At 44.8% G+C, this 23826-nt stretch overlaps 2 protein-coding genes across 4 annotated transcripts in view; both read right to left on the reverse strand.

The window, feature by feature from the left end:
- arhgef28a (Rho guanine nucleotide exchange factor (GEF) 28a) overlaps window positions 1–3707 on the reverse strand; it is a gene marked incomplete at its 5' end in the record, with an annotated part of 45090 nt that extends 41383 nt beyond the window's left edge. Inside the window, 2 exon segments of the mRNA XM_083792986.1 lie at window positions 667–1285; window positions 2065–3707. Coding sequence (XP_083649112.1) covers window positions 667–1285; window positions 2065–3707 — 2262 coding nt within the window.
- A 1392-nt stretch (window positions 3708–5099) lies between these two features.
- LOC310879473 (uncharacterized protein) overlaps window positions 5100–23826 on the reverse strand; it is a 51635-nt gene continuing 32908 nt past the window's right edge. For all 3 annotated transcript variants that reach the window (XM_083794188.1, XM_083794189.1, XM_083794190.1), the window contains 3 exons: window positions 19064–19110; window positions 17098–17188; window positions 5100–6323 (listed from right to left, as the gene is read on the reverse strand). In XM_083794188.1, coding sequence (XP_083650314.1) covers window positions 5266–6323; window positions 17098–17188; window positions 19064–19110 — 1196 coding nt within the window. In that variant the 3' untranslated portion in view covers window positions 5100–5265. The remainder of the gene's footprint in view (window positions 6324–17097; window positions 17189–19063; window positions 19111–23826) is intronic.

Consider the following 23826-nt stretch of genomic DNA (forward strand, 5'->3'; position numbering starts at 1 on the left):
TAGAGGGGGAAATGTAAGGTTTTCTTTGTATATAACTTTGTAATGCTACTGACGTTTGTTTCGAAACACTCTTGAAAACAAAGTATTGCATTGTGGGTTTGAGCTGCCCTTTTGTGATGTCAATCAATCAAGTGAAGTCACCTTACTCAAATCAGAGGTTCAGAGACAGATCCGTTTTATCCATATACATTATATATTTCCAGGGGCATGTCATGTGGTCCACCTGCACAGCCTGTGTGATCTACTGGTACCGTAGATCACGATCTACCTTTTGGGTACCCCTGCTTTAGACATAGCGATTTGCATGATGTTTGGACAAAATATGTAGGAGTAATACCGATCTGAAAGATTGGGTCAGAGGTTCTGCTCTGGCATCCAGGGAGGGTGAGTGCCGTGCATAGTTTTGCTGCGATCGGCCCAACGGTGCAGGAGATTATAGCTGGTCACAGACGGACGGACGGACGGACGGACAGACAGACACACACGCACACGCACACGCACGCACACACACACACACACTCAGGGTGCCAAACATGTAGCCTCTGCAACGCCTTCGGCGAGACAATAACATATATAGGACAACAACGACGGGATGTATTAGGTTGCTACTGTAGAAGAGGGCAAAAGCATGTCATAAAACATAGTCATAAAAGAAAAGCCTCCTACCTTTGAAGGGACGACGTCACACGCAGAGGAGGCAGAGAGAGCGCGGGACGAGGCTTCACTGCTGTCCCGTTCATCGGCACTATTGGCAGGAGACGGGGACACGGGAGCGTCCGGTGACCGCAGGGGACAGACAGGAGACGGGGACACGGGACGGTCCGGTGGTGACCGCAGGGGACAGACAGGAGACGGGGACACGGGACGGTCCGGTGGTGACCGCAGGGGACAGACAGGAGACGGGGACACGGGACGGTCCAGTGGTGACCGCAGAGGACAGACAGGAGACGGGGACACGGGACGGTCCAGTGGTGACCGCAGAGGACAGACAGGAGACGGGGACACGGGACGGTCCAGTGACCGCAGAGGACAGACAGGAGACGGGGACACAGGAGCGTCCGGTGACAGCAGAGGACAGACAGGAGACGGGGACACAGGAGCGTCCGGTGACAGCAGAGGACAGACAGGAGACGGGGACACGGGAGCATCCAGTGACCGCAGAGGACAGACAGGAGACGGGGACACGGGACGGTCCAGTGACAGAGGACAGACAGGAGACGGGGACAACACGGCACCCTCCTCCTCCTCATCATCGCTGTCCACTTCCACAGACACCAGACTGGGACTGCAACATGCGCGCAGAGGACAGAGACATAAGCAGACATTCACACCGGGTGATCCACTTCAATTCTAAATTCAATTGATGTGTTGATGCTGTGGTTCCCAAACTGGGGTCCGGGGACCCCCATGGGTTCTCGAGAGAGAGTTCCAGGGGGTACCCAGCTAAAATAGTTTGGAACCATATGGACCCTTATGGGTCTGTAACTCGGAGAGTGTACAAATGGAACAAAACCCCTTCATAATCAAGTAAATTCAATGCAATTCAATAGAGGGTATGCAGCACATGCATGAAGCGAATGGCAGATTGGGTGTCAAAGTGAGTGACAAAGTGAATTTTTTTTTTTTTTAAGATATTTTTTTGCGGCTTACGCCTTTTATTGATTTTTGAAGGGACAGACAGTAGGCTGACAGGAAACGGGAGAGAGATGGGGGGATGACATGCAGTAAAGGCCGTGTCGGGTCCGGGAGTCGAACCCGCGGCACACTGCGACTGGATTACCAGTCCGGTGCCCAGACCGTTACGCTACGGCCTGGGCGACAAAGTGAATTTAACGTTGTTTAAAGTCATTTACTGCAATCAAACATGACTTTTCTGTGTGGATGTATGGGCTATGAAGGCCAGAAAGTAGTTCTTTGCCACTCAGTAGGCGTTCCCGCATAACTTCCGGGTTTGATGATGATGTCACGCGCATAGCATACTCTCTATTAATTCCAGACACAGAATATTGTGTACCTTTAATACATATTATTTTTGTGTGTTTTTTTATTTATTGATAAAAATACCTGAGGCCGTCGTTTTCCAGGGGCGGGCTCTCTCTCTGATTGGTCAGGTCGGGCTGGGGAGGGTGGGACATCCGCCTGTCAATCAACCGGTCCAGGGCTTGGACGGCAGGCGAGACGCAGGACGGCCGAGGGACGGAGGCGGGGGGGGGAGGAGAGGGGCTTCGAGAGGACCCCGACAGGAAGTCACATGGTTGCGGCGGTGGTGGTGGGGGAGGGGTCTCGGACAGGAAGTCACATGGTGGTGGTGGCAGGGGAGGGGTCTCGGACAGGAAGTCACATGGAGGTGGCAGGGGAGGGGTCTCGGACAGGAAGTCACATGGAGGTGGCAGGGGAGGGGTCTCGGACAGGAAGTCACATGGTGGTGGCGGGGGAGGGGTCTCGGACAGGAAGTCACGTGGTGGTGGCGGGGGAGGGGTCTCGGACAGGAAGTCACATGGTGGTGGCAGGGGAGGGGTCTCGGACAGGAAGTCACATGGAGGTGGCAGGGGAGGGGTCTCGGACAGGAAGTCACATGGTGGCGGCAGGGGAGGGGTCTCGGACAGGAAGTGACATGGGGGTGGGGGAGGGGTGTCAGTGACCAGAAGGAGACTGTCAGAGTCCACCGTGTCGGTCCCTGTGCTGTCAGCGGTCACCCCACTGATGGACCCCACTGTGTCGGTCCCTGTGCTGTCCCCGGTCACCCCACTGATAGACCCCACTGTGTCGGTCCCTGTGCTGCCAGCGGTCACCCCACTGATAGACCCCACTGTGTCGGTCCCTGTGCTGTCAGCGGTCACCCCACTGATAGACCCCACTGTGTCGGTCCCTGTGCTGCCAGCGGTCACCCCACTGATAGACCCCACTGTGTCGGTCCCTGCGCTGTCCCCGGTCACCCCACTGATAGAGTCCACTGTGTCGGTCCCTGTGCTGTCAGCGGTCACCCCACTGATAGACCCCACTGTGTCGGTCCCTGTGCTGTCCCCGGTCACCCCACTGATAGAGTCCACTGTGTCGGTCCCTGTGCTGTCCCCGGTCACCCCACTGATAGACCCCACTGTGTCGGTCCCTGTGCTGTCAGCGGTCACCCCACTGATAGACCCCACTGTGTCGGTCCCTGTGCTGTCAGCGGTCACCCCACTGATGGAGTCCACTGTGTCGGTCCCTGTGCTGTCCCCGGTCACCCCACTGATGGACCCCACTGTGTCGGTCCCTGTGCTGTCAGCGGTCACCCCACTGATAGACCCCACTGTGTCGGTCCCTGTGCTGTCCCCGGTCACCCCACTGATAGAGTCCACTGTGTCGGTCCCTGTGCTGTCCCCGGTCACCCCACTGATGGACCCCACTGTGTCGGTCCCTGTGCTGTCAGCGGTCACCCCACTGATAGACCCCACTGTGTCGGTCCCTGTGCTGTCCCCGGTCACCCCACTGAGACGACTCACTGAGGCGTCCCACTCCTCCGCCCGCGGCACACGCATGGAGGACGTCACGTCCACAGCAGCAGCAGAGCGCGGCGGTCGTCCCTCCTGGACATCTCTGCAGGGCGAGGCGGTACACCGGCTCCCTGTGAAACGAAACCACACTTTGGTTGAGTTTCTTTTCCACCATGTTTTCGGCTTTTTCAGAGTATCTTTATCGGGCATGGGATAGGAGGCGAGGGGTGACATATAACTACTATATATGAACCTATAGATGGGTCTACGTTCACGGTCTGAAATCTGTTTGAGTTGCGGGCTTGCTACACACCTGAATATCTTTGTTTTTTGTTTATTTTACTGTGTTAATTGCCGTGTCTGATAATCCCATGTGGGTGGTATATGAATATGATATGATTTATTCAAGTACTGTACTTTTGAGGTATATTAATTGTCCAGCTTTTAGTGTGTGTCCACAAACTTTGTCCTACACAAACATTGCTTCTTCACACCATTCGTATATAAAACGAAAGAAAAGACGAAACGATCAATAAAGTGACAGACTATTCGCACTAGAAGAATGTTTTCACCTTTGACATTTTTATTGATACATACTGTAATGACCGAGGACACATATACAGTACACATACAGTGTATGGATGGACACAGACAGTGAGTACTGAGTGCACACACACTGGCATATACATGCACATTTCTTCAAATCAACGATTATATTTGACAAATACGTAAATGAAACGATGCATTGCATTTAGACATTTACAGGTGGCATTGTGCCGTTTCTGTCCAAAGCATTGGAGGTTTGTCCACCCATTCAGTCACTGAGCTTTGATGTTAGCACCGTTAGTTATGCAAAGAAAGACGCAAAGCTATTCACAATTCCAAATTACACATAATTATTATTGCACAACCAGTGATTATAAGAACGCCATGAAACTATTAACACCCGCGACATACTAGCATCATGTCCAGGGGGTGTACTTGTACATCAAGCTGCCTCACGCTACAGAAACAGGAGATAGGCTCCTGCCCGCCCCTATGGGCCTCATGGCTCGGCAAGGCTACTTACTTACTTTACTGTATAGATTTAAAAATGTAAAAATTTGAGTTTGCTTTGGGTTACTCTGAATCGTATGCTGGAGGGTAAGACCTCCTACTCGGCATGGAAAACATGAGGATTCATTGGTGATGCTACTAGTGTCAAGTCAACTGATGCTAAGTCAAGTCAAGTGTATTTGTACAGTACAGTTCACACCACAAGCGAGGACTCAATGTGCTGAAATGAAATACAATACAATACATGAGTAAGTACAAAAAACAATAATTATACAAAAAAATAGAGAATTACATATGATTAAAACAGAAAATGAGTTATTTAAAATAAGAATAACACATTTCACAATCTAGCTGAAAGCTTGTGTAAATAGGTAGGTTTTTAGTTTGCCTTTAAACAAAGACAATGTGGTCGCAAATCTTAAAATCAATACATAAGTAGAGAATTCCACAGAGTAGGACCATAATGACTAAAAGCACCATAACCTGATTGAGTTTATTTTTTTTATATTGAGTGGCAATTAAAGTGGCTATTAAGTGGCAATTAAAACATAAATCAACATAATGGTCTATAATGCAAAATGCAATTCAAAACTGAATGATACAACCATTAAATAATCACATGCAATTCTAATTAATAATTAATTAGTAACCCGTCATAAACCAATCCCTTCCGATTACCATAGAGGAGATCTCCTAATCAATACATTCTGTAGGTATGTATTGGACATCAGACGTTCTAACAGTGGTTTTCCACAGTGACGCAGATCTTCCCTGGTAACATCTTCAGAGGCCTTTCGAAATCACAATTATAAATGTAAGGAAACAGCGTCTCGGTGAAAGTGTGTGTGAAGGTGTGTAGGTGTGTGTTAGAATCAGGATCAGAGAAGGACAGCTGTCCTCTGTCCCAGTCCAGCTGGACTCTGATCCTCCGGAGTTTCTGGTTCACCGAGACAGCAGTCCACTGCCCATGAGGCCCTGAGAATGCAGCGTAGTCATCTGCAATGAACCGTATATACCAGTCGTCTCCCTCTGCGTCTCCCTCTGCGTTTGCCCACACACCTACTGACCAGTCTATATTGTCTCCAACCTCAACATCCCAGCCGTGAGACCCCGAGTTAAAGCCCTCAGAACCCAGGACACTGGAATAGTTAAACCTCTTCGTGTTGACAGGGAGCTCCTGTACCCCCGCTGCACCTCTCACACTGGCCAGATCGTCAGACAGCAGGAGCCATGGACTAGCAGAGTTGGGGTCCAGGACGACAGGAGTGTAGGAGACAATGTCCTTCATCTTGTCCCAGACTCTGAAGGTCAGGTTCTCCAGGTGTTTGGCCTCGTCTATCAGCTCTCCTCCCGAGAGCGGCGGTGGGTCGTACAGGGTGAGCTGGACTCCCTCCATGGTGGTCTTGTAGTTCCGCAGGAATGAGACGTGGTCGTCGGCTCTCAGCTGGTCCTCGGCAGCTTGGATTGCGTCGGAGAGGGTTTCCATTTCTCTGCTCAGAACCGCAGTCCTCTCCTGCATCTCCTGACTCTTCCGGGCCTCTTCCTCCCGCACAGCGGAGATCCTGGCCTCCTCTTCCTCCTTTAGGAACCGACGGAGATTCTGAAACTGTTTCTTAATCTGCGTCTCTGTGTTCCTGGCCTGAACCTTGATGTGATTTTCCGTTTTGTCGTAATTTGTTTTAACTCTCTCAAAGACCTTCAGTTTGTCCTTTAGAGGCTTCAGTGATTCCTGGACCTTCCGTTTGCAACGTCTAGACGCTTCGTCCATTTTGTCTGCCCGGTCACACACCTGGTCTGGAAGGTTCTCTGAGGCGGTTACACCAGAGGAATACTACAGTCAACAGTCGGTCTCCCAGGTTGTCTAAATGATCCGCTTATTGATCTGTCTATTAATTGATCTGTGTATTGATTGATATTTGCCTCTCGGATTGTTTTTCGTGTCGTTGTGTCGCAGTCTCTGACTGACGAGTGAATCTGTGTGTGAGAAAATGGCTGAGACGACTATAGAAGGAAATGGACTTTGATTAATTTTCTTCTGATAAAAGGAATGGCGCGCACGCGCGGAACAAATCTGTGTGTTTGACTAGGGTTTAACTAGCTGAATAGCTGAATTCCTGCCACGCACGCACGCACGCACACTTTCTACTACATCCTTTAAAGTTTAAAGGGGCATTTCACTGCAGTCACTCAATGTTAATAGTATGTGTAGTAGATAGTCTGTGTGTTTGACTAGGAGGGTTTGACTGGATTGCTGAATTCCTACAGTGCCCATAATGCTTTGGTGCACTTCCCCTCTTTGTGGAGAGACAAGTTTTGGTCATGAACATTCGTGTCATGACTAAAATATCTAAAAACACACATTACACACATAAAAGGAGTGTTCATTGTGTCCTAAACATCATTAAAATAAGATATGGTTGTTGCAAAAAAAGGGTGAAGTGGCCCTTTAAATCAGTGGTGACAGTGAGAATGCTGTGTCTCTGTGAAACCATACATTCATACAACATCCCTCAATGATAATGATTTATTTATTATTTGAATAGCGCTTTTTCCAAACAAGCCGGTTAAAAAGTGCTATACAGAACAAGATAAAAGAGCAGCAGAGCACATAAAATCAATGGGTAACATTGTTAAAACGAAGATAACAGAGTAGGGGAAAAAAAGCTATTTACACAAAGTAGTAACACAAAAAAACGGATGAAAGGCAAAAACCACTAAGAAAAGGCCTGAACATAACAGTATGTTTTAAAAGAAGACACTGCTTTTGCTGGCCTCAGATCCTCGGACAGAGCATTACAAAGCCTGGGACCGGATGCCCGGAGTGGACTGTGAAAGTCAGAAGACCCCGGGTATTAAAGAGCAGAGACATGCAGGGGTCTTCCAGGAGAGCCTTGCCGGAGTATCTAAGGCAGCGCCCAGGCTCATAGGAGGTCGGCATGCCTTAACCCATTTAGGCCCGACGTCAAAAAATGAAAAAAAAGTCTTCTGAAAGAATATATATTCAAAGATTTGTGCCACATTTTCACGACTTTTCAAAAAATAGCAGACCTACAAGCTCGTAGCGCGCCACTCGGTGGCGCGCTATGAGCTTGTAGATCTGCTATTTTTCAATAGCTCTGCTAAAGTATAACATAATGCTTAGTTAAAACACCAAAAGTGGTTCTGAAAAATTTATATTTCCGCCCCCAGATTGCAATAGGGCCACCGTAACCTCCATAACTTCCATTTGCACACAGCTCCCGTGATACAATTTCGCACAACGCATCGATAACAACCACGTACTTCTTCCAGCTCCAGCTGTACACTAGCTTCAGTGGGTCACGGGTGGAACCGCCGCGTGACACGGAAGCATTGATCAGGTCTGGTTCTGTGTTTTTATCGTTTCGGGAAGCCCTCCCGAACCAAAACAAAACGTCAGCTGTACTGGTGGTGGACTGATGGTGGACTATGCATTTACCTCTGGGAGACAAATAAAACCCTCTTGATTTATTCGTGATGTATTGAATGATAACAAGCAAAGCTCTGTTACATTGTACAGTACACCCACTGTCTCAACCCATTCTGACCTGAGATCAGATTCATACGAGGTTTCCACTGGACACACACTGGTCTGATTAACCCATTCTGACCTGAGATCAGATTCTAGAAATGTCAGTCGTTCTTCGATTTTTCAAAAATAGCAGACCTACAAGCTCATATCGCGCCACTCGGTGGCGCGATATGAGCTTGTAGATCTGCTATTTTTCAATAGCTAAAGCATAACATGATGCCGACACCAAAATGGGTGCCCGGTCAGAATGGGTTAAAACATTCTGCCGTTTCCACCAATCTGGGAAACCAACGAAAATATTTATATTTATAAATGATATTAATGTTTATTCCTACTAACAGCAGCATCACATGCCTGCTTAGGGCAGTGGGTGATGCCGACAGATTCTGCAGTTAGCAGAATGTGTCTTGAGAGATTATATGTTTGAGAGATTGTTTTCGTCATGCACTATGCACGAGGATGCTTATATGCACACCGAAGTCCTTAAAAGCGGTGCCGGGCCTACGGGAGAATAAACTGAAGAGGGAATCTTGAACAAACAAGACAGTGGCCACACACGCTGATAGCCAAAGTGCTCATATTGTATTAGGATGCAGAGTATAAGACATACATGAGGCAACTGGCGGCCCAGGGGCCACATGCGGCCCCCACCTTCACCTAACGCGGCCCGCAGGTTAATATCAGTATATTATTGATTTCAGCTGTTGGAATTCCAAACATGCAAACATGACCCGCCTTAATTAATTACTTCAGTCTAAATTAGTAGCTTAATGAGTAGTATTCAAATGTTAGTCTTTTTTTCATGTCCAACGTATTTGGATTTAGTTCATAAAGTGAACATAACTATAATTAAAAAGGCATTTGAAAGGCATTTGAAATGTTCAGGATTCCAGTTCAAAAATACAAAAACATTCATTTAAAAAAAAAAAAGCAAAAATCGCAGCGAGACGCGTTTTGAGCTTGTAGATCGGCTATTTTTGCTACGGCCGTAATATGCAATGCAGCCCTCTGGAGTGAGTGTGGAAATATAGTGGCCCTCTCCATCGTCAAAGTTGCCCACCCCTGGTATAAGACATGCATCCAACGTTTCAGCCTTCATCAAGGAATGAATCTTACTCAATCCTGCGTCCTAATAAATTATCAGTGTGTGCGGCGGCGGCCACATTCTTGTTTTTTCAAGATTCCCTCTTCCGTTTCTCGTCACTCAGACATACCCTGGTCATTTGACTATTATCCCATTCTGACCGGGCACCCATTTTGGTGTTGGCATCATGTTATGCTTTAGCTATTGAAAAATAGCAGATCTACAAGCTCATATCGCGCCACCGAGTGGCGCGATACGAGCTTGTAGGTCTGCTATTTTTGAAAAAAATCGAAGAACAACTGACATTTTTTTAATCTGATCTCGGGTCAGAATGGGTTCATCAGACCAGTGTGTGTCCAGTGGAAACCTTCGTATGAATCTGATCTCAGGTCAGATATCCACTTGCATCTCCTGGTTGAAGCGACAGACCTTTCTAGGCTGCAGCGAGCAGCGTGAGCCGGGACACTGGCACGCTCACTCTGTGGTGACCTTTACAGGTTTGTTTACATAGAAAACTTCACGTGTGCTCCATATAATAACACGTCTGAACTATTAACGTCGAGCCTGCGTGTGACCAAGGGCATTGTATGGTTTATTCTTTCACATCATGCCACACGTAAATGGAAGATTGTATACGATTGTATAACGTCTGTTATGTATACATTATATAGTATACATAACAGACATGATTTCATATGTTATATCAGAAAAGGAATGGTGCACCACAGTAGGAAGTTATGAACAAGTCTATGGGTATGTTCACACTGGCTGGCTTAAAAAATAAATCAAATAAAAACATAAAAACCTATGAGAAATGACCAAAAAGGTGAATGCATAGAACAAAAGGGCCTGGTCAGTGAGCTTTTATTGGCCAAGCGGAGCGCCTTCCAAATGTGAGATTTATTTTTGTGATGTACATATGATTTTTTAAGAAAGTGTTAAAAGAATATATGTTTTTATGTGGCCACACCCACCAATTCATTACATATACCTGGTCTTCACTTTAGCACCACCCACCTGAACTTAAGCCCCGCCCACAACTGTGTGTTGTATGATAATGAGGGAGGGGAGGGGTTAGGGTTATTATCAGATGTCACAAAAACGGTGTATTTTCCATTGGGGTCTTTGGCCTCAAAGGCTTTCAGCTTTCAGAGAGAAAAAAATAAACAGACATATTTAAATATTCTAACCACACCTGGGGGTCTATTAGAGTAATGTTAACTCCAAAGACGCATAACACAACAACAGAAAAAGTTAAGAAATCACGGCACTCTAATGTAATCCTGGGCGCTACACTTCCTCTGCCAACCTCATGCTTCTTCAATGCATGAGGAGTCCAAGCTGCTTCTTTTCACCTGACAAGAGAGAGTTTCCCTGGTTGGACTCATAGCGCGTGGAAGGAACACGTTATTCCGACCAGTTCCCTTTCCCCTCCATCAGGCGCCCCGGCTGGCCAGGGGCAGGTACGGCACTCCATCTTTAATTAATTTCACATCTACACCCTTGTCATCAATATCCAGTATTTTCCATAGTTATTTTCCATAGAGACCCAGTGTCTCTCAGCTCTGGGCAGGAGCAGAGCCTTCCCTTCATAATAAAAAAAGGCTGACAGTGTGAACATAAACTAAGGATGCATAATGGAAGGCCTCAGTGACGTGTTGTCATAATATTGTTTGATGTCTGGACCACTTGTACCCTAAGCTAATGTAGGGGAAATCCTGCACCGCGCCGCGCCGTTTCCTCCCTGTGCTGCTCTCACTGCCGTCGCTTGGAAACCATGCATGTCCAAAATGCAGAGATTAAAATAGGGTGCATTTTGCATCCCAAAACGCAGTGTACAGTATAAGGGACGCAATAAAACAACGACCTCTGCATCCACGGGATGCACTACTGTACTACTGTACTGTTTTTGATTGTTTTATTTTGCTAGCTTTAGTTATAATAATCATTCCTTCTTCTGTTTTCTACATGAATATATAACCACATTATAACCATATACAATGAGATGGTAGCTAATGCTGCAATTTGTAAAAAATGGCAAAATAATATGACTCCTAACGTCTTTGAAGTGGGACTCATAAAATGTCCCTGGAACTCATTTCTAAAAGACCCATCCCTGCATCCCGGGACTCATTACATTGAAAACCTGTTTACATCACTGAAAGTGAAAACGGTTACTTTTCAGGAAATTACAAAATAAATAATTTCCAATTATTATTTAGCTCGTGTTAAAGCTGCACTATGTAATGTATACGTTTTACAAACTTAATTTTGTCCAATCTGTACGGTAGAGTATGTTCATACAAAACAATGCATACAATTTGGGGGGGTGGTTGAATTTAGTCTCCGTGCTCTTCTGTTGAGACATTTTATTTGCTGCATTTGTGTGACACTGTAATATAGGATATCAATGTACATGGGGGGGGGGGGGGGGTTACAAGGTTTCTGTGGGGCTATGGCTGAGCGTCTAGAGAGTGTCTAGAGAGGCCTGTCTGGGCATCACAAGGTCCACGTACGGGTTCGAGCCTTGGCTCGCCCGGGCTACATGTCAAAATGTCCCAACTTTCAAATCCCCCCTGTATACGTACTGTATGTAACCAAACGCACACTTTTAACTTTTTGTGGGTTTCATATCAAGGCCCATTATTTATTGGATACCATTTGAAGAGATTTAGCCTTTCAGACGCAAAGGTTATGCAGATTTTTGTTGTCGTTGAACAACAGGCAAACATTGAATGGTGTAGACTTCTTGTAAATTAGCATAAGTAATGCAGATGTTTAACAATAATGTAACTCTTGAGAGTTAAAGATATATAAGGGTCCGTTTGGTTACCAACCTCTCCATCATTTAGCTGGGGACCACCTGGAATCTCCTCAAGGCCCAAGGGTGGACCCCGGACCCCCTGGAACCTTCTCAAGGCCCAAGGGTGGTCCCCGGACCCCCTGGAACCTCCTCAAGGCCCAAGGGTGGACCCCGGACCCCCTGGAACCTCCTCAAGGCCCAAGGGTGGACCCCGGACCACCTGGAACCTCCTCAAGGCCCAAGGGTGGACCCCGGACCCCCTGGAACCTCCTCAAGGCCCAAGGGTGGTCCCCGGACCACCTGGAACCTCCTCAAGGCCCAAGGGTGGACCCCGGACCACCTGGAACCTCCTCAAGGCCCAAGGGTGGACCCCGGACCCCCTGGAACCTCCTCAAGGCCCAAGGGTGGACCCCGGACCCCCTGGAACCTCCTCAAGGCCCAAGGGTGGACCCCGGACCACTTGGAACCTCCTCAAGGCCCAAGGGTGGTCCCCGGACCACTGGTTGAAAACCACTGCCCTACTTGATCATACTACAGTGTCACACAAAAGTAACAGATCTACAAGCTCGAAAAACAGCACAAAGAGCAATGCCTTTTGAGCTTGTCCACAACATCAATGTTGGTACCATAGGAGAGATAACAGGCAAACATTGAATTGTGTAGACTTCTTGAAAATTAAGTAATGCAGATGTTTAACAAGAATATAACTACCTCCGATACTTTTGTTTATTCTTTTCATTTCAATCCTGAAAAGTTAAAGGACCTATAACATAAAATTCAACTTTTTCAATTTCTTTTGTGTTTTTGGGGTTCCCACATGGGTTTTCTAACCCCACAAATAACCAATTTTGAATAATCAGTCTTTCATATCATATTATAGGTGCATTAATGGAAATTGCTCTCAGGAACAGCTCAACTGATTTTGTCCTCATCGTGATGTCATCAATGTCACCCTACTTTGTATAATTCCTCATCTTCTTCAGTCTTCAGTTCCAAATTTGCATTTCTACTTTGTTTACAATGTCCACCATTGTTGATTTTCCAAGCTAGCATGGAATGGAAACACGCCTGGTTTTATCTAGCATCAGTATTATAATGTCTCAAATATTAAATAATCTGCATATCAGCACCCTCACCACCTCAGGACATTGTGGTACTGCAGCTAAAACTGCTTTCAAAGTCCAGAAAGAAATGACAAGGACTAGTTATATCAGAGTGGTGATTGAGGCTCAAACCATTAGAAATAACTTTGAGGGACATAGACAATATGATATGAAATATTAAAAACAGTTTTAAAAATTAAAATGCATGTTATTTCTGCTTTAACATTTTTGGAGATACTGTATGAGGGTTCCACGGCCGTCTGACAGAGATGACTGTGACCACATTGAGGGTTAGCACAGACATTGAACGATGCAGCGTTCAGACAGTCAGCAGACTGAAGGCAGTGAACGATGCACCGTTCAGACAGTCAGCAGACTGAAGGCAGTGGGAGACTCTCAGACTGAACGATGCAGCGTTCAGACAGTCAGCAGACTGAAGGCAGTGGGAGACTCTCAGACTGAACGATGCACCGTTCAGACAGTCAGCAGACTGAAGGCAGTGGGAGACTCTCAGACTGAACGATGCACCGTTCAGACAGTCAGCAGACTGAAGGCAGTGGGAGACTCTCAGACTGAACGATGCACCGTTCAGACAGTCAGCAGACTGAAGGCAGTGGGAGACTCTCAGACTGAACGATGCAGCGTTCAGACGGTCAGCAGACTGAAGGCAGTGGGAGACTCTCAGACTGAACGATGCACCGTTCAGACAGTCAGCAGACTGAAGGCAGTGGGAGACTCTCAGACTGAACGATGCAGCGTTCAGACAGTCAGCAGACTGAAGGCAGTGGGAGACTCTCAGACTGAACGATGCACCGTTCAGACAGTCAGCAGACTGAAGGCAGTGGGAGACTCTCAGACTGAACGATGCAGCGTTCAGACAGTCAGCAGACTGAAGGCAGTGGGAGACTCTCAGACTGAACGATGCACCGTTCAGACAGTCAGCAGACTGAAGGCAGTGGGAGACTCTCAGACTGAACGATGCACCGTTCAGACAGTCAGCAGACCGAAGGCAGGGGGAGACTCTCAGACTGAACGATGCAGCGTTCAGACAGTCAGCAGACTGAAGGCAGTGGGAGACTCTCAGACTGAACGATGCAGCGTTCAGACAGTCAGCAGACTGAAGGCAGGGGGAGACTCTCAGACTGAACGATGCAGCGTTCAGACAGTCAGCAGACTGAAGGCAGTGGGAGACTCTCAGACTGAACGATGCAGCGTTCAGACAGTCAGCAGACTGAAGGCAGTGGGAGACTCTCAGACGTGTCACCGACTGTAGAATGATTCTGTTGTTGAAGCAGCCTCTAGTTCCAATAACACCATGCAGACGATGCCCAGTTATGTCAGGGAAAACAACAGTGAATCACACAAGCTGCTGTAATGGAACACTTTGCAGGAGAAGATTAGAATCTCCAAAATGCCGAGGAACTGCAACACAGTACGAGACCTGGTAGAAAGGGAGTCTACCAACGCGCCTCAAGCCTAAAACGGCTGATCCGGTGCTTCACAGGTGCAGGGACATCAAAGTTGCATAAGGAGAAGAGACTGGAGCAGCACGGACATTTAGAGCCTTTTATTTAGGTGCTCAGTATACAAAAACGACTAACGTTTCGACCTTGCGGTCTTCATCAGAGTCAACAGTACGAGACCTGTAACCTGTAGCGACCGGACCATAATCTATACCTCCCTCGTACCAACAAACCCCATGTGGGTCCCACGACCATCAAAATGGCCTTTTTTAGACCCATTTTTAGGCCCATTTAGACCATGAGGACGATTCTACAAATGCCTTCTAGATTCTGACAGTTTTCTGAAAAACTCTTAAGTTTCTACTGTATGTCAGTGGTCCTCAAACATTTTCATGCCAAGGACCCCCAGAAATATATGTAATTGTCCGCCAACCCCCATCTGAAAAAAAAAAAACGTTCCAGGGACCCCTCCAGAAGCAAAGATATGAGTTGAAAAACGTTCGCTCTGAAAGAATATATATTCAAAGATTTGCGCCACCACTTTCAACGATTTTTCAAAAATAGCAAAATTATAACAATGTTTAAAACAACAAAAAGGGGTTCAATGCCCACTCCATCACCGAAACATCTTTCCTCTTGAATGACTTTTTGAGTGGTGCAACCACTCCAAGGAACAGCAATGTCCATGTTCACCTATGTGTTCGCCTATGTGATGTTAACCCACCTATGATGAGACTATGAGCACTAGTATGACGATTAGTATGACTGTTGTGCCAGAAACAGAGAGAGAGATAGTGCAGCACTGTTGCCTGCTAATGAGAGAGAGAGAGAGAGAGAGAGAGAGAGAGAGGAGGGGGGGAGAGGGGAGTTGTACCACTCAGTTCACACGGCTTGTGATTTTTCACAAACAATAACTTGGAAATGTTTTACGCATCAAGGAAACATGGCAAGGAGCAGAGGAAAATGTGCCACTAATAGAACCATGGCCGCCGAACCGCTCTCACAGCAGCACCTCTAGGCCAGCCGGGTGACATGCTGGAGGTGGCTTTGGCAGTAGTTTACAAAAGATTGTTTTCCATGTAGGACGGTCGGCTCCAGTAATTACTGTACAGCTCCTTTGAACTCACCAAAGTAGGTCGCACAAATCCTATTTTATTATTGTATCATTTATCGCCCTCCTGGTTTTAGCAGCTCTATTATTTTTTTAATCTGATTTTAGTGACCTTTTAACCTCTTATTAAGTTTGAAAAATTCCTTCAAGAAGAAATTTACAATTTTAGGCATTTAGCAGACGCTCTTAATCCAGAGCGACTTACATTAAGCAATAACAAAAGCATGTCATACATCACATATATAAAAAAGCAGTTATCATGAATCATGTATAAACTATAACAGTGGAGTATCTATGTAAACTATACATACTATATTATATACCGGTATTATACATGTGTACTATAAAGTGCTATGACTACATAAAATGCAATTCTAGTGCTGTCTATGTAACAAGCTGTTAAAAATACTATCCAAGTCTACAAACTTAAAACACTACTTTTTACACAGGCATTTCCAGATGTCTGATTATGTTTGTATTGCTGTCCTGATTTGAGATCAATTGTATGGACCTTTTTTCTGTTCTGTATTAACGTCCTTGTTACTTTGCGTAAGCCGAGCGGCGCAAGTACTGTTTTCGGCTGCATATGTCGGTGACTGGCTCGGCCAATCAGGGATTGTGACTTTTGGTGGCGTCGCTCGAATGGTGGTCCCTTATTGGCTGTTGATGGTGACGTAACTAAGGTACTTTGGTATAAGGTCAATAACGGGTCTAAAGGGTTTAGAACAGCAGTTGTAATAGACATTAGTTAGTAGCAGTACTTGCGATGCTCTGCTTGTACAAGGTCCTCCACAGAGTGCATTTCTAGTTTTTGCTCTTATTCCATGTATGTAAAGCACTTTGTGAGTTTTCTCTGTGAGAAGTGCTATATAAATAAAATGCACTCACGTACTTACAGCTATTGAGAAAGAATTATCACACGCCCATAGAAGAATTCCATTGTTAAATGACAACATTGGTATAATATTCCCGGGGAGAAATCACATTTCTCTTTTTGGGTCTCCAGCTAAAAAAACAATTTGGGGAGCAGTGATGTAAGCCCAAGGGGAGCATTGTGCCCACTGTCCCACCACACACTACAGTGTGTGGGGGAAGGGGAGAATTGGGCCTACTGTCCCACCACACACTACAGTGTGTGGGGGAAGGGGAGAATTGGGCCTACTGTCCCACCACACACTACAGTGTGTGGGGGAAGGGGAGAATTGGGCCTACTGTCCCACCACACACTACACCGACTACAGTGTCCTCATTCCTGTCTTTGTCCCAGTGACGGGGCACATTCCTGGACCTCACAGAGACCCCCATACCCCACTTTCACCCAAAACTGTGTCCCTACAAAGACATTGGAAGTGCAGCCAGATACATTGGGACCACCAGGGGAGGGGCTTCCAAAAGTGTGTTACTAGAGCATCAACATCATTTTGTGTCCCAGAAGGACGGCAGTCAATCAGTACCTGGTAAGAAGGACTTGAGCTCCTCACACACATCATCATCATCATCGTCATCATCTTCATCCAGGGACAGGACTAGATGCTCTTCAAACACCTATACAGTGTGGAGAACAGGGGCAGTGGTGTGTTATTCAAAAGACTAAGAATAAATCCAAAATATTGTGAAAATATTAACACTGATGGCCTGATGTCAGCTGAGTATTAACCACTAATTTATTCACCTGTGATAATCTGTTAATTATTATACGTTCTCTTCACATTTTGTGAGTGAAGACTCATTTTGTAACTCCACCATTAATCACAATGTTTTTGTTCATTGGGGTTTGGCCTCATTACTGTGCGTTTCTTTAACGTTTTAGACAAGTCATGTAGCCTGTAACAAAATACATTAGTAAACGTTTCAAAATAATACTGACATTTTTAGAGCTTGGACTTTGGGAATTTTGCCGAGTGGCCCCTGAGCCGTCTTAAGTTGAGTAGCTTTACAGGGACCTGCCTTCAAACGGAGCCAACATAGTTATTGTTTGGTCACAAGCTCAAGCTAATACTTTTCATTGGTTCAATATTTCATTGGTTCCAAGCAGTGTTGTTTTTGGCAGCAAATTTAGATTTTAGTTTTAGTCATAGTCTCTTGAATAGTTTATTTAGTTTCAGTCACCTGGAATGTTTTATGTTAGTCTAGTTTTAGTCGACTACCGTAAATATCATACTGTAAGATTTTAGTCGACTAAATCTACAGTTGATTTAGTCGAACAAAATGTACGTGTATGTGGGGAAGAAAACCCCCTCAAAAATGGAGTTATGATGTTTCCTCCGGACAGCAAGGATATGATAGATTGAGAGGCCAGGCTTGACGGAAGATTGCTTATTCACAGATATTAAGATGAAATAAATAAGCATATACAGTACTGTATAGCTCAACAGGAGGCTTCTCAAAAGGTTGTAGAAATTTGGGAGAGGTCACGTCGACACCACACAGAAATAAGTGGGTAATCGCAATTATGGGTAAGACAATTAACCGCCACCTTACATTTGTAATCGTGACAGGCCGAGTACTATAGGCCTATTTAATGTTTGGGTTTTGGAGTGTTATGGGGCAGCTTTTTCCTACTTGCTCTGCAAGTGTACCTTCATGTGTCTTGTGTCGCTTCAATAAAAAACAGGCAGCACACAGTAAATGTCCAGTGGAAAGGACATTTACTGTGTGCTCACTGAGAGCTCCTTCTCTCATCTCCATGACATTGTGGAGCCTGACGAAAGAAGGCCCCCTGAGGGCCGAAACGTATTTTTTGTCCGCACTATTATTTTGGGAGCTTTTAAAACGGTGTGCGGATCTCCCCGTTGCAATTTGTGGATGTGCGTGCACCTCTTGACCATTGTTGAGCCGTGCACTGTAACCCTAGGTATATACAGGGGGATTGTTCCTTTAACTGTGTTGTCGGGCTGAGGCTGGGACGAGGAGTATTATGGGATATCTTGTGTTTACTTTCTGTTCTGGTGTGCAGGGAAGCGGTCGCATTATTGAGAGGAAGAGAGATTTGACTTTGTTTGTTACTACGGAGATTGGATACAGAATTAGAACCCTGGCTATGATCACGTTTGTCCTTTTGAATTATTATTTTGTTTATTAAATCACCAGTTCTGCAACACGGACTCCTTTTCCTTAGTTTACAGCATAGCAAGAAAGCATAAGGATTATTCCGGAGAGGAGAGACACGGTGGTTATAGCACCTTGAGACTTTGATTTAGTCTGGAGCGTTCTGCATGGCAGTGCTTTCTGTCTGTCAATTAAGTTACATCTATTAATACTGCCAGAGTAACTGTTTGTGTGTCTGAGAGTCTGTTTTCAGGCTCCCAGTGAACATTCTGGTCCCCAAGGACCATGTGTTTAGCAGCAGCAACCATCATCCATACAAACATGTACAGATTAGATTAGAATAATGTTGTTTTTTTGGTACAGAACACTCACATTGTCCACCAGGTCAGGCTCTTCCACACACAGTTCCTTGCTGAGATCTAAAAGGAATCGAAAAAGAAAAACGGATTACATTAATTAATTCACTAATTCATCCTGGCATTCTTATTTTTGGCATGTCATTTTAGGTCGAAATGTTCCAACATTGAAAAAAGAATGAATACGAAAAACATTAGAAAGAACATTTCCACGACTGCAGCCAAATATCTATCAACTTAGGGGTTCCGTGAAATGAAAACGTTTCTGAGGACTACTGATTTAGATTAGTAGAATCGCCCTTAGGTCTTAAAGGACAACTTTAGTTTTTTTCAACCAAGGTTCATGTTTTAGGTTGTTATTGAGAAAGTAAAAGATGAGTGTTATTTTTTTTCCCCATTTGCTGCTTTCTTTCGTTTTAGGGATTTTAGCTGTTTTGTACAGGGGGGCGGGGGCATTCGAGCATGGTGCTAAATATGTATTTTTTTACAAAATATTATGGAGATTTATTTTTTTATTATTTACTATAGCCCTAATAAACCCCAGGAAATTACATCTGGCCACAAATAAATCACAGGATCTACTGAATGTGAAGGTAGCCTACTGGGGGGAAGCCACACTGTGTGTCATAGGCTCAATGTCAGTTTGACACATTCAGTAGAACTCGTGATGTTTTGTGGCCAGATGAAATTTCCAGGGGTTTATTAGGACTATAGTAAATAATTAAAAAAGAAATCGCTATAAAATTTTGTAAAAAAAATACATATTTAGCCCCATGCTCGAATGCCCCCGCCCCCCTGTCAAAAACAGCTACAATCCCTAAAACGAAAGAAAGCAGCAAATTAAAAAAAAAGAACACTCATCTTTTAGTTTCTCAATAACAACCTAAAACATGAACCTTGGTTGAAAAAAACTAAAGTTGTCCTTTAACACTACGAAGTCTGAAAAAAAAATCACTACTACTCAGTCGGCTTAACGGTCAGGGGGACCGTGTTTTTGGTGCGATTTGATTGGCCACTCTCTCCCCCACACGTCCCTCTCCAGCTGGAGAAGACATTGTTCAAGCCTGCATCCCATTTCCAACGAATTAAATCATAATGTTTCTTAACACATGTTTTCACTCCTAAAATGTATGAAACTAATAATACATGTGAAAAATATATATATTTTGCCGTTGCCCGTTAGTACTATATTGCAACATAGCCATGGAAGAGTGTCACGTTGCTGCCTTTTGTTGTTATTTTTTTCCTTCCAAAAGAGCAAGATCACTTGTCTTTTCTTGTGTGTTATCAATGTAATTAATATATGTGACCCCACGCGATGTACAGACTGCTTGACTAGGCATGTAAACATGACATAATTGTATTCATGTTTAAGTGTAATGATGTTATTGACCGGATTGTCCGTAGTCCTCCAGCCGTTAGCTTACAGTTGCTAATATTATAAGCTAACAACATTACTAAAGCCAATGTATTGCATTAAATGCGGCCTGTGCGCGGTAAATTACTTATACAAGTGAGTCGCGTTATATTTACCTAAATTACCAGCCAAAGTACATTCCAAATAAACAATTATTAGCCACATTATGTTGTTATATCAGTTTAATTAATAAAAAAACATCGTTCAGAATACGGCCGTTGGCACTGTGAATTCAACATCCGGTGAGGAGAGGATACGGTTCGTGTATGTGTTGTGTATGGAAATCAGCGCATACAGTGGCTTACCGGATGTAAGCCTTGCACACTAAATAGACACTAAATAGAAAGCCTGCAGCCTGGTGATACAAAAAATAAACTCCACACGTGAAATGCACTGCATGTTGAGGAGAAACACCAGCTCAGCTGCTTATAACATCGTGCAGTTATTGAATTCATGAACATTTGCATGCTTCCCTGAGAGGGAGAGAGAGAGAAAAAGTTTACAGATAAAGAAGGACGGACAGGCTGAACTCTTTTGACTGACAAAGAGCTGGCGATATTGAGCCTATATGCCAGAACAAATTAATCCACAGCAGCATGCCTACATAAGTTCCACGTCGCTTGCAGAAAGAACTGTTCTTTTGACTGACAAAACATTTAGCGGTTCGGGAGGTCTATGTGGTTGGAATTATTCAAACACTTTTTATTTTGTATCGCGCATCGGCAAGCGTTCTCGCTTCATGGAAAGTAAATGTCGGGTCGAGTCTAACCGAGCATTCAATAATAATAATAATAATAACAATGATAATAATCATTGTTTTCATATTCCTATTATCTTATCAAAATAATAAACAAATTCCAAGTTAATTAACCAGCCAAACGTATATGATTTAATTCGTTGGACATGGAATGCAGCCTTGAACAACAACAACAAAAACAATGCCGTCTCCAGGTGTCTGCATGTGTTCTTATTTTTTCTCCACCCCTACCACCATAACCACCATAACTCGCTCATTTTTTGCTCATTTAAAAAAAATCAAAATACCATGTAAACTATGGAATTGGGGCTTTCATTTGGTATATACATCGGTTGTGTAGGCGCTCTCTACGAAACGATATCTAGTGAAAAGGAAATGTCGGGGAATCACCATTAACACCATTATCAAGCAGCGCAAACAAAAGACGAGAGGGGGAGAAAGGGTGACGGCGGTCGATTGGGCCGATTATAGTCAGACTGAGTAAGAGATATATGCCTAAAATCATATTTACAAAATGTTTCAAATGGAAAAAAAAACAGAGATGATTTCAACCGAATATTTAGACAAAGTCATGCAAGGGGAACTTTCTCTGGACTCCATGGGCTAAGAAAATAAACGTTGAAATTTCAAATTCGGTCAGAACGGCTGCTCAGACTTCCTAGTGTTAACAACACTGGAACAACATATTTCCACACAGGCGTCCGCAGCCAAATCCAGATAATTATGGGGGTCCACTGACACAGAAACATAGGTTTTTCAGAAAACCGTTATGAAAAACTGGATATTCTTGTAGAATCGACCTCAGGCCTAAATGGGTTAAAGTGACCAAAGTGACATAATGATTAGGTTGTTTTCCTCAGGATGAGGTGGTGTACACCCCCCCCTGCATGCTGGGGTCAATGGCTAGACCTGACATCTCTATGGTTACCGCATAGGCAGTCATTAGTGGTCAATACACGTGCGTGCGTGCGTGTGTGTAGGTGTGAGCATCTTTTACAAAATCTCCAACACAGAAATATTGAAATGGGACTCCAAATTAGTTACATTTCGCTGGATATAATGCTAATACAATGCAATCCACTTCTTCCCTCTCTGATGAAGTGTGCGCATTAGGGCATTAAGCAACTAGTCGACTATTCAACTAGTAAATCCACTAGTCGACCTTGTTTGGTACTAGTTGACTAGTTGATAAGATTTTATTGTTTTTTTTTAGTCCTCAAGATCAGGTAGCTTATAGTTATAGTCACCAATGTATACAGTTTTTAAATGTACAAATATGTATTTCCAAATAAATATATATATATATATATCTTTTTAATTAATTTTTTACATAATAGGTTTTTTACAACTAGTCGATGAGTAAACATGACTAGAAGTGAATGCCCTAGTGTGCATTGGCTCTTGTTTTTCCAGACACTTCAGCGTCAGCAGGGGTTCACTCACTTCCCGTGGTGTCAGGAGTGTTTGGTTCAGATGCTTCGGGGGGGGTCCATGGTTTCTGCTGTGCTCTCAGTAAAGAACAGTGAGTGGATCAATAGCCCCGGGGCGGGACAGGGTTTGTACCAGTGAGTGGATCAATAGCCCCGGGCCGGGACAGGGTTTGTACCAGTGAGTGGATCAATAGCCCCGGGCCGGGACAGGGTTTGTACCAGTGAGTGGATCAATAGCCCCGGGCCGGGACAGGGTTTGTACTCAACTTCACAATGTGAACGTTTCATTCAGCATAGTAGGATAGGCCCTATCCTACTATGCTGAATGAAACGTTTCGTGGCACATTATGTTTAATCACAACAACGTCACGTTTACTTTACGTGTTTGGGTCGGGACTACGAGAATCTAAATGTTTGGGCTAGGTCGGGACATGTAGGACTGTATGTGTCTGCTGTCTACGTGCATGTGGCTGCGCTCTGCACGCTCCAGTGCATGCATCTAAGCATTAACATTTCAATGGCCGAGGGTCGTTAGTCTATTGTTCCGTGTTGATGTTATCGCACGTCTAATGGTTAGACGTGTGACAACAACGACGCAACTATAAGAAGCCTGCAGCCCAGTAGCTATTGCTTTCGGGGGAGAGTTAGTGTGCCGCCTGATTTGACAGAAAGTAACACTATAACTTAATTTCGGTCAAATTACGCAGAGCACTTGAACACATCAAACGGAGCACCAAAGCTCCGCGACACACAGGTTGGGAAACACTGGGATAGGGTATAGTATTCGTAAACAGATACATGCGATACATACATGCAGTTTTTGTTTTGTTTTCCTCTTTTTTTTTAAACTGACGTAGATCTGTTATTTTTGCTATTTTACAATCTCACAGAAATACGTAAACATACGGGAAGTGCATTTCCATACATACACGACTAGAAAACCCAAACATCTGTACATAGGACACTGAAATCCACCTCACAGACAATGACGTAGGGGGGGGCGCTGTCTCTACCGAACTTAAGCCACGGGAGACACCAGTTGCCGTGTCGAGCGTTGCGAAGTTCGGTAGAGCCGACTCATCCCTGTCCGAGTTGTAACCCGATATGGACAGAATAGTAAATATTAAATAATGTCAACCCCGAACTCACCCAGCCACAGTGAAATAGCACTTCTG

Source organism: Protomyctophum parallelum (genome assembly GCF_964188405.1).
Source record: "Protomyctophum parallelum genome assembly, chromosome: 21".
NCBI lineage: Eukaryota > Metazoa > Chordata > Actinopteri > Myctophiformes > Myctophidae > Protomyctophum > Protomyctophum parallelum.